This window comes from Pipistrellus hanaki (genome assembly GCF_964339955.1).
Source record: "Pipistrellus hanaki genome assembly, chromosome: 15".
NCBI lineage: Eukaryota > Metazoa > Chordata > Mammalia > Chiroptera > Vespertilionidae > Pipistrellus > Pipistrellus hanaki.
Window position 1 is genome coordinate 14,330,881 of NC_140517.1, and position 14,337 is coordinate 14,345,217.

At 39.0% G+C, this 14,337-nt stretch overlaps 1 protein-coding gene across 1 annotated transcript in view; it reads left to right on the top strand.

Annotated features, from left to right (window-relative positions):
• Positions 1–14,337, top strand: part of PMFBP1 (polyamine modulated factor 1 binding protein 1) — a gene marked incomplete at its 5' end in the record, with an annotated part of 37,842 nt that overhangs the window by 9,033 nt on the left and 14,472 nt on the right. The window contains 4 exons of the mRNA XM_084906859.1: positions 7,299–7,541; positions 11,064–11,285; positions 12,727–12,897; positions 14,093–14,203. Of these exons, the coding sequence (XP_084762985.1) occupies positions 7,299–7,541; positions 11,064–11,285; positions 12,727–12,897; positions 14,093–14,203 (747 nt within the window). The remainder of the gene's footprint in view (positions 1–7,298; positions 7,542–11,063; positions 11,286–12,726; positions 12,898–14,092; positions 14,204–14,337) is intronic.

Genomic DNA, 14,337 nt, shown 5'->3' on the forward strand with positions numbered 1-14,337 from the left:
GGTGCCATCCCTTCGCTTACTCGACTCCCAACTCCCGACCTAGAGAGTAAGAGTCTCCTGGATATTTGCATGTCAGTTGCTTCACTCTAATCCCCCAAAATCAAAAGACTGCCTCAATTGCCCTGACCAGTGTTTCTCAGTGGTTAGCATGTCACCCTATACATCAGAGGGTCCGGGTTCAATTCTGGTCAACAGCACCTACCTGGGTTGCAGGTTTATCCCCGCCCCCAGTCAAGGCATATGCAGGTGACAACCAATCAGTGTGTCTCACTCACATTGATGTTTTTCTCCCTCTCTCTCCCTTCCTTCCTCCCTTCTATTCTCTCTAAAAAGCAATGGAAAAAATATCCTCAGGTGAGGATTAATAATAACAAAAATACTGCCTCAAAGTGAAAGGAGAAAAGAACAATAGAGATACTATGATGATCAAACCAAAAAAGGAAGGGTCTCTAAACAATTTCCCAGACTCCTTTGGCCCTGGTGGTGACATGGGGAGAATAGCCTGATATTCAGTAGAATTCAAATTGTGAAACTCATCTTTGAAGTGTATGGAGGACATTATTTTTAGCATAAAACTCAGTAAGAAAATTGATTTTTGCAAATAAAAGTAATTAGTTGAATATATAAAGATTGATAGACTCTCAATGAAAATTATCAAACATAAATAACATTTTGAATCATTCGGAATAAAAAAGTAAATATACTAATTGCAATGTGGGATCTGGGATTGATCCTGGAACAGAAAAAAAAAAAAAAACCCACATTAGTTTAAAATTTCATAAAATTCACATAAAGTATTAGTTTAGGTAATAGCAATCCACCCATGTTAATTTCTTAATTTGGACAAATGTACTATAGTTATGTGAATTCCTTTTTTTCCTCTCCATTTATTAAGGCATTACATATGTGCCCTTATCCCTCCTTGTTCCCCCACCCTCCCTATCATGCCCTCACCCTTCTGGTGTCTGTGTCCATTGGTTTGCTTATATGCATGCATACAAGTCCTTTGGTTGATCTCTCCCCTTTCCCCCAATCCTCCCCTGCCTTCCCTCTGAGGTTTGGCAGTCTGATAGATGCTTCTCTTTCTCTGGATCTGTCTTTTTTCATCAGTTTATGTTGTCCATTATATTCCACAGAAGAGTGAGATCATGTGATATTTATCTTTCTCTGACTGACTTATTTTGCTTAGCATAATACTCTCCAGTTCCATCTATGCTGTTGCAAATGGTAGGAGTTCCTTCCTTTTTACAGCAGCATAGTATTCCATTGTGTAGATGTACCACAGCTTTTTAATCCACTCATCAGCTGATGGGCACTTAGGCTGTATCCAAATCTTAGCTATGGTGAATTGTGCTGCTATGAACATAGGGGTGGATATATCCTTTCTGATTGCTATTTCTGTTTTCTTGAGATATATTCCTAGAAGTGGGATCACTGGGTCAAATGGGAGTTCCATTTTTAGTTTTGTTAGGAAACTCCATACTGTTTTTCACATTGGCTGCACCAGTCTGCATTCCCACCAGCAGTGCAAGAGGGTTCCTTTTTCTCCGCATCCTCACCAGCACTTGTCATTTGTTGATGATAGCCATTCTGACAGGTGTGAGATGGTACCTCATTATCATTTTGATTTGCATCTCTCAGATGATTAGTGACTTTGAGCATGTTTTCATATGTCTCTTGGCCTTCCTTATGTCCTCTTTCAAAAAGTATCTATTTAGGTCCGTTGCCCATTGTTTGATTGGGTTGTTTATCTTCCTTTTGTTAAGTTGTATGAGTTCCCTGTAAATGTTGGAAATTAAACTCTTGTCGTAGATAACATTGTGAATTCTCTTAACATTAGGGAAAGCTGGATGAAGAGTGTATGAGAACTGTCTATACTACTTTTTCAATTTTTTAGAAATCTAAAATTATTTTGAAATAGTTTTTTTAATGTAAATCTCTAATAAGCAGAGATCACTGATGAGAAGAACATGTAAGCCATGAAGGTACATGCCAAAGAAATGCATGTAACTTAAACATATAGTTCTATATTCAAGAAAGTTTAAGTCTCTGTCAGGGTAGGTCAATTGGTTAGAGCATCATCCTGATATGTCAAGGTTGCAGGTTAGCTCCCCAGTCAGGCAAGAAATGTAATTTGTAGAAGATATAAAATGCAACAGATAAACTTACCTAGTGATCTAATGCTAAACTAGAGTTATAAGAGAAATATCTCAACACCTTAAGAAAGGGGGCAAGATGTTCTTGAAAATGGCTGGAAATACATGAGACTTTCAGTTCTTAAAGGATGACAAAATATCAGCAGGGATCTATTATCAGAGCAATGCCAATCTGAGACAGAAGAGAGTCAATGAAAACTAGAACAGGGAATAAAATAATTAAAAGGTATTTTGAACAGCCAGCTTTAGGCAAATCAGCAGGGCCTTATGACATATTTCGAGGAGTACTTAAGGAATTGGCAGGTGTTATTACATAGCTGCTAGCGATTATTTTTGAGAACTCAAGAGGATAAAGAAAGTCCCTGTAGGGTGAAAGGGTAAATGAAGTGCTCATCTTTTTAAAAAGGGAAAAAGGACAATCTTGGTAATTATAGACCTGTCAGCTTAACTTCAATATCAGGGAAAATGTAGAACTTAACATCAATCAATTAGCCTCAACTTGAAAAGCACAGAGTATGGGGTGGAAACCATTGTGACTTTTCAAAAGGCAAATCATGCCAGGCCAATTAATTTCCTTTTGTGATCAAATGGCCATGGAGGCAAGAAGGGAACAATAGCTATAATCTCTTTGGCCATAAGTAGGACTAAATATGGGAACAGGTTCCTACAGGTGGCCAGGGCTCTTCATTTTTTAAAATAGTTGAGGCATGGATAGAAATCAACTTGAGAAGCATAGTGGACCACATGGCTTCCAGAATCATGTCCAATTCTCGATAGTCATTCTAAGAACTAGTCTTAGTTCCATAGAATCATTTCCAAGTTGCTCATTTCCTCCAGACCTCAGTTTAAAGGTCAAAGAAGAGTCTAATAAAATATCTTTCATTAGAAAGAAAACTTTTTAAAAAGACAACCAGAAAGCAATAGGAAATGCATTAATGCTTTAATGATACTGCTCTTTAGCACATACAAGTGAAATGTAGGCTTAATCCATAGCATGTCATTGTCTACTCATTTAGAATTAAGAAAAATAATCTTTTGAATACTTAAGGATAAATAAGTAGAAAATCAATAGGTCTCTAATAAGCCTAGGCATTTCTCCAAGTCTTTGAAATTTGATTCCTCCAAACTCATAGGTGTCTATAGCATGCAAATATCTAAAGTTCTTATCCAAGAAAACTATTGTTTCTCTCTATATATGAGCCATTTGGGGGTCTTTATAACCAGACACATTAGGGTAAGTCTTACGTTTGCCCTATACTGAAGGACTTGAGTGAAATCTTATCACCTAGTTGGTCTACTGTGTTTCCACAAAGCTAAGAGAAACAGAATTTTGGCAAACTTTGTTAAGGATTTTATTGGGTATTGCTTCACTAAAATACAGCCTTCTGACTTATGCCTACCCTGAATGTTCACTCCTTTGTTTTAGTTCTATCTGCATTAAGTACTTACTATGTCTTTTTCTAAGCAGTTCTTCATCCCAGCTTAGCTGTATAGACAGAGGATTTGGGCTTTTGAGAACATCCCCATACATGTTTGTGTGTACGTGTGCACATGTATATACATACACACACACACACACACACACACACACACATATATATATATATATATATATATATAAACATATATATATATATATAATTTCCAAGTCCCTTCTCCCTGAATCTCATTTACAGGCAAGGGGTGAGAATTCTTTTGAAAAGAATGAAAACACTTAACTGGAAACATTTCATATAAATACTGGAAATTATAGCTACACAAAGTAAATACAAAATTTGGCTTTGTTTGGCTCAGGAAAGAAGTCTCATCAACTTTCCCCCAAGAAACCGGATATTCAGGCCCAGAGTTCAGCTGGTCTTGACCTAGGGTTTCTTTTGCCTGGTTACTATTGTGGTCAGTTTTCTCTGTCTGCCTTCTCTATTCTGAGCCATTAAGGATGAAATGAACTCCTATGAGAGCCAGAGAGAGTAAATCAGATTGAACGACACAATCAGCTATGGACTTTCTGGTTCTTAGCTGGACTAAGCCTCCCTTATCTGCGCTGCCCCAGCCACTCTCACTAGAGATGATTTTCTCCTGGCTCCCAGCTCTTACTTAATCAATCTCATTAAAACTCCATCTCTCCAGTTACTCAGACCAAAACCTGGAGTCATCCTGTTTGGATGACCATCATTCCCCACCACCTGACATCTAACACAGCAGCAAATCCTGTGGGCTCTATTTTCAAAATATATCTAGAATCCAGCCATTTCTCCCACCTACTGCTACCACGCTCATCCAAGCCATCATCCTTTCTCATCCACATCCTTGATGTAGCCTCCTGGCTGGTCTCCCTGCTTCTGCCTTCCTATAGTTGATTTTCTTTTTTTTAAATATATTTTTATTGATTTCAGAGAGAATGAAGAGAGAGAGAAAGATAGAGAAACATCAGTGATGAAAGAGAATCAATGATCAGCTGCCTCCTACACGCCTCACACTGAGGATCAAGCCCGCAATCTGAGCATGTGCCCTGACCAGGAATCAAACTGTGACCTCCTGGTTCATACGTCAACACTCAACCACTGAGCTACACTAGCTTGGCACCCTGTAGTTGATTTTCAATAGGACAGCCAGCATGTCTTTGTAATATCTATAGGAGATCCCATCAATCCCCCCTGCTCAGTACCACTCCAATGGTCTTTCCTGGAAGAAAAAGTTAGTCTTTAGAATGGCATATATGTCCCTAAAGAACCTCACCTCTCTTTCCTTTCACCTCACCTGGTACCACTCTCCCTTTTCCTCTCTCTGCTCCAGCCAGAACAGTTACTGCTCAAACACCACTGGGCTCCTCTCACCTCCAGGCCTTGCACTTGATGTTATTTCTCCTGAAGTATTCCTGCTTAGATTCCCACCAGGCTCCTTCCCTGTCTCCTTCAACTCTTGGCTCAAATGTCATCTTCTCAACGTGATCCTCCGTGAAAACAATTAATTCAAAATTACAGTTGCCTCCATCCTGGCATTCCTCATCCCTCCCCTGCTTCACTCTCTTCCGTAGCACTCTTTCCCTTCAATGCGCTACATAATTTACTGGACGGCAGAGAACCTGTATGTTTTATAAGCTTCTGTATCCCCATTATCTAGTGCTTAGCATATAGTAGGTGCACCATAATATTTGCTGAACAAATTCATTAAATGAAAATATAATATTAACACAACAGCTATTATTATTTCTAGCAACGTCTATAATAATAAAAGAGTAATATGCTAATTAGACCAGACATCATTCCAGATGTCCTTCTTGATAAAACTAGAGCCAGTGGGAAGCCAGCCCAGGTCCCAAAAGCCTGTGGGCGGCTGGAGGAAAGCCAGCCTGGGTCCCGGGTGCTAAAGGGAAGTTGGTGCCAGCAGCTGGGGGAAGGAAGGCCTACACTTGCATGAATTTTTGTGCATTGGGCCTGTAGTTATTTATAATAACCAAAATCCAAAAAAATCCAACTATTCATTAACTGGTAAACAGACGAACAAAATATGGTGTATTCGTACTATTCATCAATATAAAAAGGTCAGAATAGTGATGCTTGGTAGAGTCTGGATGAACCTCAAAAACATTTTCCTGAGTGAAAGAAACCAGACAAAAAGATGACATTCTATATAATTCCATTGATATGAAATGTCTGGAAAGGGTAAATCTGTAGAGGCAGAAAGCGGATTAGTAGTGGCCTGCAGCTGAGGGAGGAACAGGAGTAACAAATGGGCATGAGGGAACTATTTGAAGTAACATAAATGTCCTATGGCTAGATTGTGCTCACAATCACACAACTCCAGGTTGCCACAAATCATTAAGCTGTACACTTACAATGGTTGGATTTAATGATATCTAAAGTATACCTCATTAAAACTGTTAAGAAAAATAGTTCATTTTTTAAATGCTTAAATGTACTCTGTTAATGAAACCAAGGCCGGAAGTTCAAATTCTTAGGAACCAATAAGAGTGCTCATTCTCCATTTTATTTCCTTCTCTCTTTCAATACTTTGCTTTGTATAAATCTCCCATCTGGATTCCATAGGAGCAGACATGGCCACTGCCTTCCAGGAGTTTATCATCTATTGACAATATGAGATGCTCTGAAATCATGACAATGCAAAGCAGAATGTACAGTGCCTTGTTAAGGACATGCCAGTAAAGACTATGGTATTGAAGCAATAGACTTCAATACCATAATATTTGCAGGGAAAATAGGAAGAAGAGCAGGATTTGCACAGGGTTTTAAAGAACGAAAAGGAGGATAAGAAGCAGACACATGAGCTAAGGGACACTCTCTTCATCCACCTCTTTCACATGTCATCGGGCATGTTGGGTGAGAAAATATAGACACATTAGTACAAAAACCTCAGTTGTACTAGATAAACAACTCAGGACTATGTCCTGCCAGCAAAATACTCGATACAAAGTAGGTGTTCAACATATGTTTATTGAATGAATGACTGAAAATGTATGATGGTCTAGCAGCATTTCAGGTAAATTGTGGATTGGCACAGAGAACTACCTACCTACCTATATATCTAACACACACACACACACACACACACACACACACACACACACACACAGCCTCTGCAAGGTCACATCTTCTATCAGCAAAAGGAAACAGAGTCAGTGGCCAGACATGCCTGAACAATATCTCTGCCTCCCATTTCCCACCATCCAGAAACCTGTTTCCTCAAAACCCCTCCAAGAGTTTACCCTTTTATCTAGGCATTTTTAATGCTCAAGATTAGCCCAAGGACCGTGACCAGGTCAACTGTGTTATTTTTATATGTGAAGATAAAACATAAGCATATTATCACATATATCTTTATACTACTCTCTAGTTCAATCCTTTATGTGTGTTTTTTTCTTCTAACATAAGAAGAATGGTAGGTCTAAGTAGCAAGAAAGAACTATGGTTTTTTCTTCTTTTAAATCCTTTTATACAGTAGAAATACAAAGTGATGTTTCATTGTGAAGAGAGTGAAATGTTTAATAAGTGCTCTGTAGATGAAAAGATAAAAGGACGGGTAAATGGATGTGAACTGTTGAACAATTTTATTAAAAAATCAAAGTATAAATGCATGCTTAGTAACACTCTAAAGCCTTTTCTGTATGTTTTACCTCAACTACAGAATAAGAAGCATGTATTAACATTCCAGGAATCACAGATGGAGTTTGGGGCCAGTAAACAGTGTCACCTGAGACAACTCCAGCAACTCAAGAAAAAATTGCTGGCCCTTCAGCAAGAACTGGAGTTTCGCACGGAGGAGTTGCAGACGTCTTACTGTTCCCTCCTTCAGTATCAGTCTGTCCTGGAGAAGCAGACTTCCGACCTGGTTCTTCTTCACCATCACTGCAAACTGAAAGAAGATGAGGTATAGCTAGAGTTACTATGGAAGTGTCTCATAGGCTCATGTACGAACAGAAAACAGGCCAAACTGTTTTCTAAAAAGCAAACATTGGACTTACAGAGGAGAGCTTCGCGACATCTTGAGCGAGTTTTATCAGCTCTCCTTCTTTAAGTCTTGATCTTTTCAAAGCTGAGCAGAGGGAACTAAACGGAATGGCATAATTGGGTGAGAGCTCCAGTACTGATGCATGTGGGGTATGTGCTCCGTGTGTGTGTGTGTGTGTGTGTGTGTGTGTGTGTGTGTGAGAGAGAGAGAGAGAGAGAGAGAGAGAGAGAGAGAGAGAGAGAGAGAATTCCATTTTATTACCATTGCAATTTAAATGCAAAAGACTCTAGGTCTCTGAGGGTTATTAAAAAAAAAAAGAAAAGAAAAAAAAAAGCATAAGGCCCATTAAATGAACCATTTTAGAAAAAACTTATCAAGTTTTGATAATATATAAATTCCTGACACTGGCACAGTTGATAAGGGCATCAGACATTGGATCTAATTCAAAACTGAGAATACCAGATCAGACCTTTTTGCAGACTGGAGTTTGAGATCATCTAGACTTTCCCGAACTATATTCGGGACATTCATTTCTATTCATGTCCCCGAATTCTATTTTCTAAATATTTTTATTGATTTCAGAGAGGAAGGGAGAGGGAGAGAGAGAGAGAAACATCAATTTTGAGAAAAAAAATCGTTGATCAGCTGCCTCCTATCCACCCCCCAATGGGGGTTGAGCCCATAACACAGACATGTGCCCTGACCAGGAATAGAACCTTGAGCTTCTGGTTCATAGGTCGATGCTCAAACACTAAGCCATGTCAGCCAGGCAGGATTGTACTTTTTAAACCAGAGAGAGAATCCTTGTGGAATCCCAGGTAAATTCTAAAGACCAAAGCTATCGAGCCTAGCCTGGTTGAGCAATGGTAGCACTAGCAACAGTAAAACTGTGGGTTCTAAGTAAAAAGACAGGCAGCCTCCCTGGCATTTCTTCCTTTGCCTTTAAAGGTAAAATTCCAATGACTGTCTTGGGTGGCGATGGTGGTGGTGGTGGTGGTGGTGGTGGTGGTGGTGGTGGTGGTGGTGGTGTGTGTGTCTGTCTGTGTGTGCTGTTGCTTAAAGACTAACTCTAGAGGTTTTATGAAGGGCTTAAAGAACAGACTTTTTTAAAAAGGAAGTATTATGGCCAATAAGAATTTCTTAGAAAGAATTAGGTGGGAAAAGAACAAAGAAAGATTATCCTACAAAATATAATCTGGAACAAAGCTGGTGAGCATGAATTGTGATTTAATAATGCTAATGCAGGACTGTTGTTACTAGTAAAACTCAGTATAATTTAAACAATAGTTCAGCCTGGATAAAGTGACCCTGAATTATGATTCTGTTTGGCTGAGTATAACAGAAAACCCCCAAGTAATCGTGCTTAAATAAGATAGTTTATTTCTTTTTTTTTAAATATATTTTATTGATTTTGTACAGAGAGGAAGGGAAAGAGATAGAGTTAGAAACATCGATGAGAGAGAGTCATCGATCAGCTGCCTCTTGCACACCCCCTACTGGGGATGTGCCCGCAACCAAGGTACATGCCCTTGACCGGAATTGAACCTGGGACCTTTCAGTCCCCAAGCCGACGCTCTATCCATTGAGCCAAACCGGTCCCAGCAAGATAGTTTATTTCTATGACATATAAAATAAGGTCTAGGAATGTTATGGTAACTGCGTGTGTCATCGGGTACCTAGGGTCCTATCTTTCAACTCCATCATCATCGGCTCAAGGCTTCCATTTCAAGGTGGCTGCTGGCGCTCCAACATTCACATCCTTGATCCAAATAATCAGGATAGAATTTGGGGATGTGGAGAGAAAGGCACGCTGCTCCCTTTTAAGGATACTTTAAAAGCCCCATACACGTTCACTTTTATATCAGTGGCCAGAGTTAGTCACATGGTACTGCTAGGGAGCCTAGGAAATGCACTGTTTTAGTGAGGTGCACTGCTGTCCCAAATAAAGTCAAGGTTCTACCACAAATGAGGAGGGGAAGCATTGATGCGGCAGGCAGCAGTCACTGATAAAGATCCCAAATCAGGAAAGTATTGGAAAAATTACTTTAGGCATTGTGCTAGATTCCCTCAATACTTTAAAACACAAAGACATCAAGCTTCTGTCTAAGGTTGGGTTTCCCAATAGCAGCCCCTAAAACAAAGAGATGAGTGTAAGTAGTTAATTCAGGAGGTGAATCTAGGAGTATGGTGAGAGTGTAGGGAAGTAAGTCAGAGAAGAGCAGGAAGCCCATAAAGAAAAACTATTCAGATCACTGTTGTAGACAGCTGGGGTTCGGTCCCTGGAGAACTCCAGGAGATGGTGTAGTATACTCCCCCGTCATTGGTCGAGGACTGCACTGCGAGTACTAACTCCCCAATACTTGTAACCTGCCTTGTCTTGCTCCTCTGCCGGGGTGGCCCCTGGGGCATGAACAGCTCTTAAGCAAAGAGTTGAAGATGCTAGTGGTTGGAAGGAATGTAACATGCAAAGGAATGGTGAGTGTCAACAGACTATCAGCAGGCCACTGACAGCTTCAGTTACAAACATTTGAATATGAAATATGCCCTTTCCTCTTTCTCCTTCCCTAATAAACACCTCAAACTAAATGATTCTTTTCTAGGAAGAATCTGAAGTGGCAGGCAACACGTGTAATTAGCTTAGACCAATAGATTGTGTTCTATTCAAATTCTACACTGAATTATTTGAACCAAACTTAAGCCTTCCTTGGTGACTTGTCTGCTCTTAACTCCTTCCATACATATGTGTCAGTCAAGTCATGCAATTTAGCACTCTCCACTATGTACATCTGTTTGTTCGTTTTAAATTATATCTCCCCAAAATTGTCAGAATTTATAAACTCTGAGTGAGGATCCTGTGTCGTATAGATATGTATCCCCTCAGCACCCAAGACATCGCTCATGAGCATTCAGTGAATGTGTCCATTGGTTGGCTAATTAATTGATTAGGAAGAAAAGAAATCTAAATAAGGATTGTACAAATCTCAGAGGAACGTGGGGTCATGTTGCCCCACTGTCTCCAGGGAACTTTGCTGACATGGACCTGTGTGCCCAAGGTGCTCCACATCTTCTAAATTAGACCCCTAGAGAATGTCTAGGGAAGAGAGAAAACTGGCATTTCAAGCCCTTAAAAAAAACTTTTTTAATGGAGCTATACAAATTGATTCCTATTAGTAAACTAACAAGTCTTTATGGAATTCTTACTACACACCCAGCAAAATGGGAAATAAATATGGCCTTTGTCTTTAAGAAGCTTAGCACCTAAATAAGACAACCTTTTTTATTTCTAACCATAACGTTCTGATATTATATTGTAGCTTTTAGATCTGTACTGGGGCCTGTGTTTCTTAAGATGCGTTAAACTCTGCATGGAGTCTCATAGCCATATTTCTTTCTCATTAATGCTTCTATGGGTTCAGTGTGGTTTCATTCCTACACCAACAGGTGATTCTGTATGAGGAGGAAATTGGAACGCATACTGTAAACACAGGGAAGAAGCTCCATTTGGCACAGGAGAAACTCGCCTTGGCCGGGGACAAGATTGTCTCCCTAGAAAGAAGCTTAAACCTCTACAGGGATAAATACCAGACTTCCCTAAGCAACATTGAGTTACTGGAATGTCAAGTGAAGATGTTGGAGGGGGAACTCAGCGGGATTGTCAGTCAGGTAGGACCTAACCTAGGCCTCTCAAACCAGGAGCTCCAAAGAGTGGACAAGCTTCCAAGTGGTCCCCTGTACCAGCCCCAGCCTCCGCTGCCAGAAAGCCAGACCTTCAACCAGATGTCATTCCTCCCCTTGAATTGCGCAGCCCTCAGCTTTGAACGTCCAGCCTTCACATCCCCTTTAAGATTGTTCCTTAGGAATTTTGAGGCCCTTAATCAATATAAAAAGCCACCATTTCAAATAAGGCAGAAAGCGAATTACCAAATGTGTCCTCAAATCTGCCATGTTCTCATGGGGATCTGGTGAAGGGCTCTTTTAGGTCATAGGACTCATGCAAAGCATGACTTCAGGGTCAAACAGGAAGAGAAAGCCACGAACCGTGAACAAAGAGCCAAAATGCATGAATTTGTATTTGTTTTTCATTTGCTTTTTTTTTTTTCATTACACAAGTAATACAGGCATACTAATACTGATGAGGATGTTAATTGATACAATGTCTTTGAAGAGCAATTGTGTGATATCTATCAAAGTCTTAAATATATCCTATCAGTCCTACTTCTATGAATTTAATTTACACATATACCAGAAAATGTACTCAAAGATTTCTATGCAAAAATATTCAAGTTCAGTTTAGGGGGAAACAAAACTTGGAAAACAATTTATAGTCTCATCAATAGGAGTCTAGATAAATACACCTAAAAGGAATTTAAAAGAACAAGATAAAGGCACATGTACTAACGTGATAAATTTCTAAGATTTTTTGTTAAGTGAAAAAAATCTATCTTTATGTTTTAAAAAGACAACATATTATTTGCATTCTACAGGTTTGTTTGTATGTATGTAAATGTACAGATAACGTTTTAGAAGGCTATGCAAAAATGGTCATCTTTAGAGAATGCAATGAGTAAAGGATTAGTGGAAGTGATCAGAGAAATTTTAATATTCCAATGTTTTAGAAAGATAGGATACATATGCATTACTTGTGCAATTTGAAATTAATTTTAAAAGTAGATGTACAAGTAACAAAATGAAAAATGTCCTCAATAAATTGTCAAGTAAAGACACAATTTACATTAGTGTATAGAAGACTTTTCATTTGTAAAGACAAAAAAACTAGGGGGTTTTATACATATACATATATGCATAAAAATTTCTGAAAAGATACCCAAAAAACTGGTAACAAGGACTGTATTGCAGGAGGGGAACTGAGTCATATTATAGAAGGCCAAGGTGGAAGAACTGACTTTTCAGTATATTCTCTCCTGAACTGTTTGAACTTTATACCATATTTATACACTTGTTAATTTTTTCCTTTGTTAAGAAAGTTATGATTCACATGAATGAACATAAACTTTTAGAATATAAGTCCAGAGTGTTTTTATTCATGCTCACAGCATTCTTAAAAATTATAAACAAAAACACCCCTTGTTTTTAAATATCCCAGGAACCTGAGAACAAGGGCGATCATTCAAAGGTTCGGATATACACTTCTCCCTGCATGATTCAAGAACATCAGGAGACCCTGAAACGACTCTCTGAAGTCTGGCAAAAGGTCTCTGATCAGGATGATCTAATCCAGGAACTTCGAAATAAGCTAGCCTGCAGTAATGCTTTGGTAAGAGCCTTTTTCTAGAACACTTTCTGAGACCCAAAACAAAGCCATGAGAAAAGAAAGGAGGGAGAGAGAGTCACCTAAAGTAATCTTTTCCACCAAGACTCCTCAAATGTCTTAAATAAACTTGCCTCTGCAAGTTTTTATTCAAATTCTCCCTAGTATGCATTCTCCCCATTCACACTAAGTCCAAGATTGTAAAGACTCTTAAAATCTTTCACACAGCAATTTAAGTGCTCATCAATAATGATTAAAGAGATATCCAGTGGGGGATTGGAATGGGGGGTTGAGGACAAATATATGATACCTTAATCAATAAAGAAATTTAAAAAATAAATAAATAAAAATAAAGAGATATCCACATTAGAGAATACTGTACAGCCAAGAAAATGGATTACGCATATCTGTAAGGGCTATATAGAGGGATGTTTGTGATAAATTGTGGAGAATAAGTTACAGAATCTTACGTATGGTTCCACTGTTGTTTATCAATGTCTCTGAACATGATATAGAAGTATTGTCAATTTCCTGTATATAGGGGAACAAATATTTCATGTTTTTATTTTATTTAAAATATATATATATAATTAATTTTTTACAGAGAGAAATGGAGAGGGGTAGAGAGTTAGAAACATCGATGAGAGAGAAACGTTGATCAGCTGCCTCCTGCACACTCCCCACTGGGGATGTGCCCGCAACCAAGGTACATGCCTTGACCGGATTGAACCTGGGACCTGTCAGTCCGCAGGCCGACGCTCTGTCCACTGAGCCAAACTGGTTTCGGCATGTTTTCTTTATTTTTAAAAAGTACATACACATTTACCCATTCCATTAAAAAATTTTTCCTTCTTTAATTCTTGAACTTTGAATCCCATCTTCTGATAGATTAAGTGCATCTTCCCTAATTCACAGCCTCCAAAGAACTTTCATCTGCCTAACAAACTGGACCACACAGAGGTTCAGGAGAGAGTCCAAAAGGTGTCCACTGACAAACTCAAGACAAATCACTGTCTATGCCTTAGTGAACCTTGATGTAAAATTGAGACCATAACTCCTGCCCCAGATCCACCCCACAGGAAGTGTGTAATGAATTATATAATGTTACAAGAAACTTGGGCTATTAAAATGAACACCGTGCTAAAACAGTATAAACACGATACATTGATTTTGCAGCCTAACCTACTTGGGCTCTTTGCAGGTTCTGGAGCGTGAGGAGGCGTTGATAAAATTACAAGCGGACTTTGCTTCTTATACAGCCACCCACCGACATCCTCCTAGCTCCTCGGAGGATTGTGAAGACATCAAAAAGGTGGGACAACTTTTGCTTATTTGTGCCGGGTGGGTCCTGTCAAATGGGGTGTGATTCTGAGTTTTCCTGCTTATTTTTAATTTCTATATCACATTATATTGCATTTTGTATTTGTGTGACTTTGGTTGGCCCTG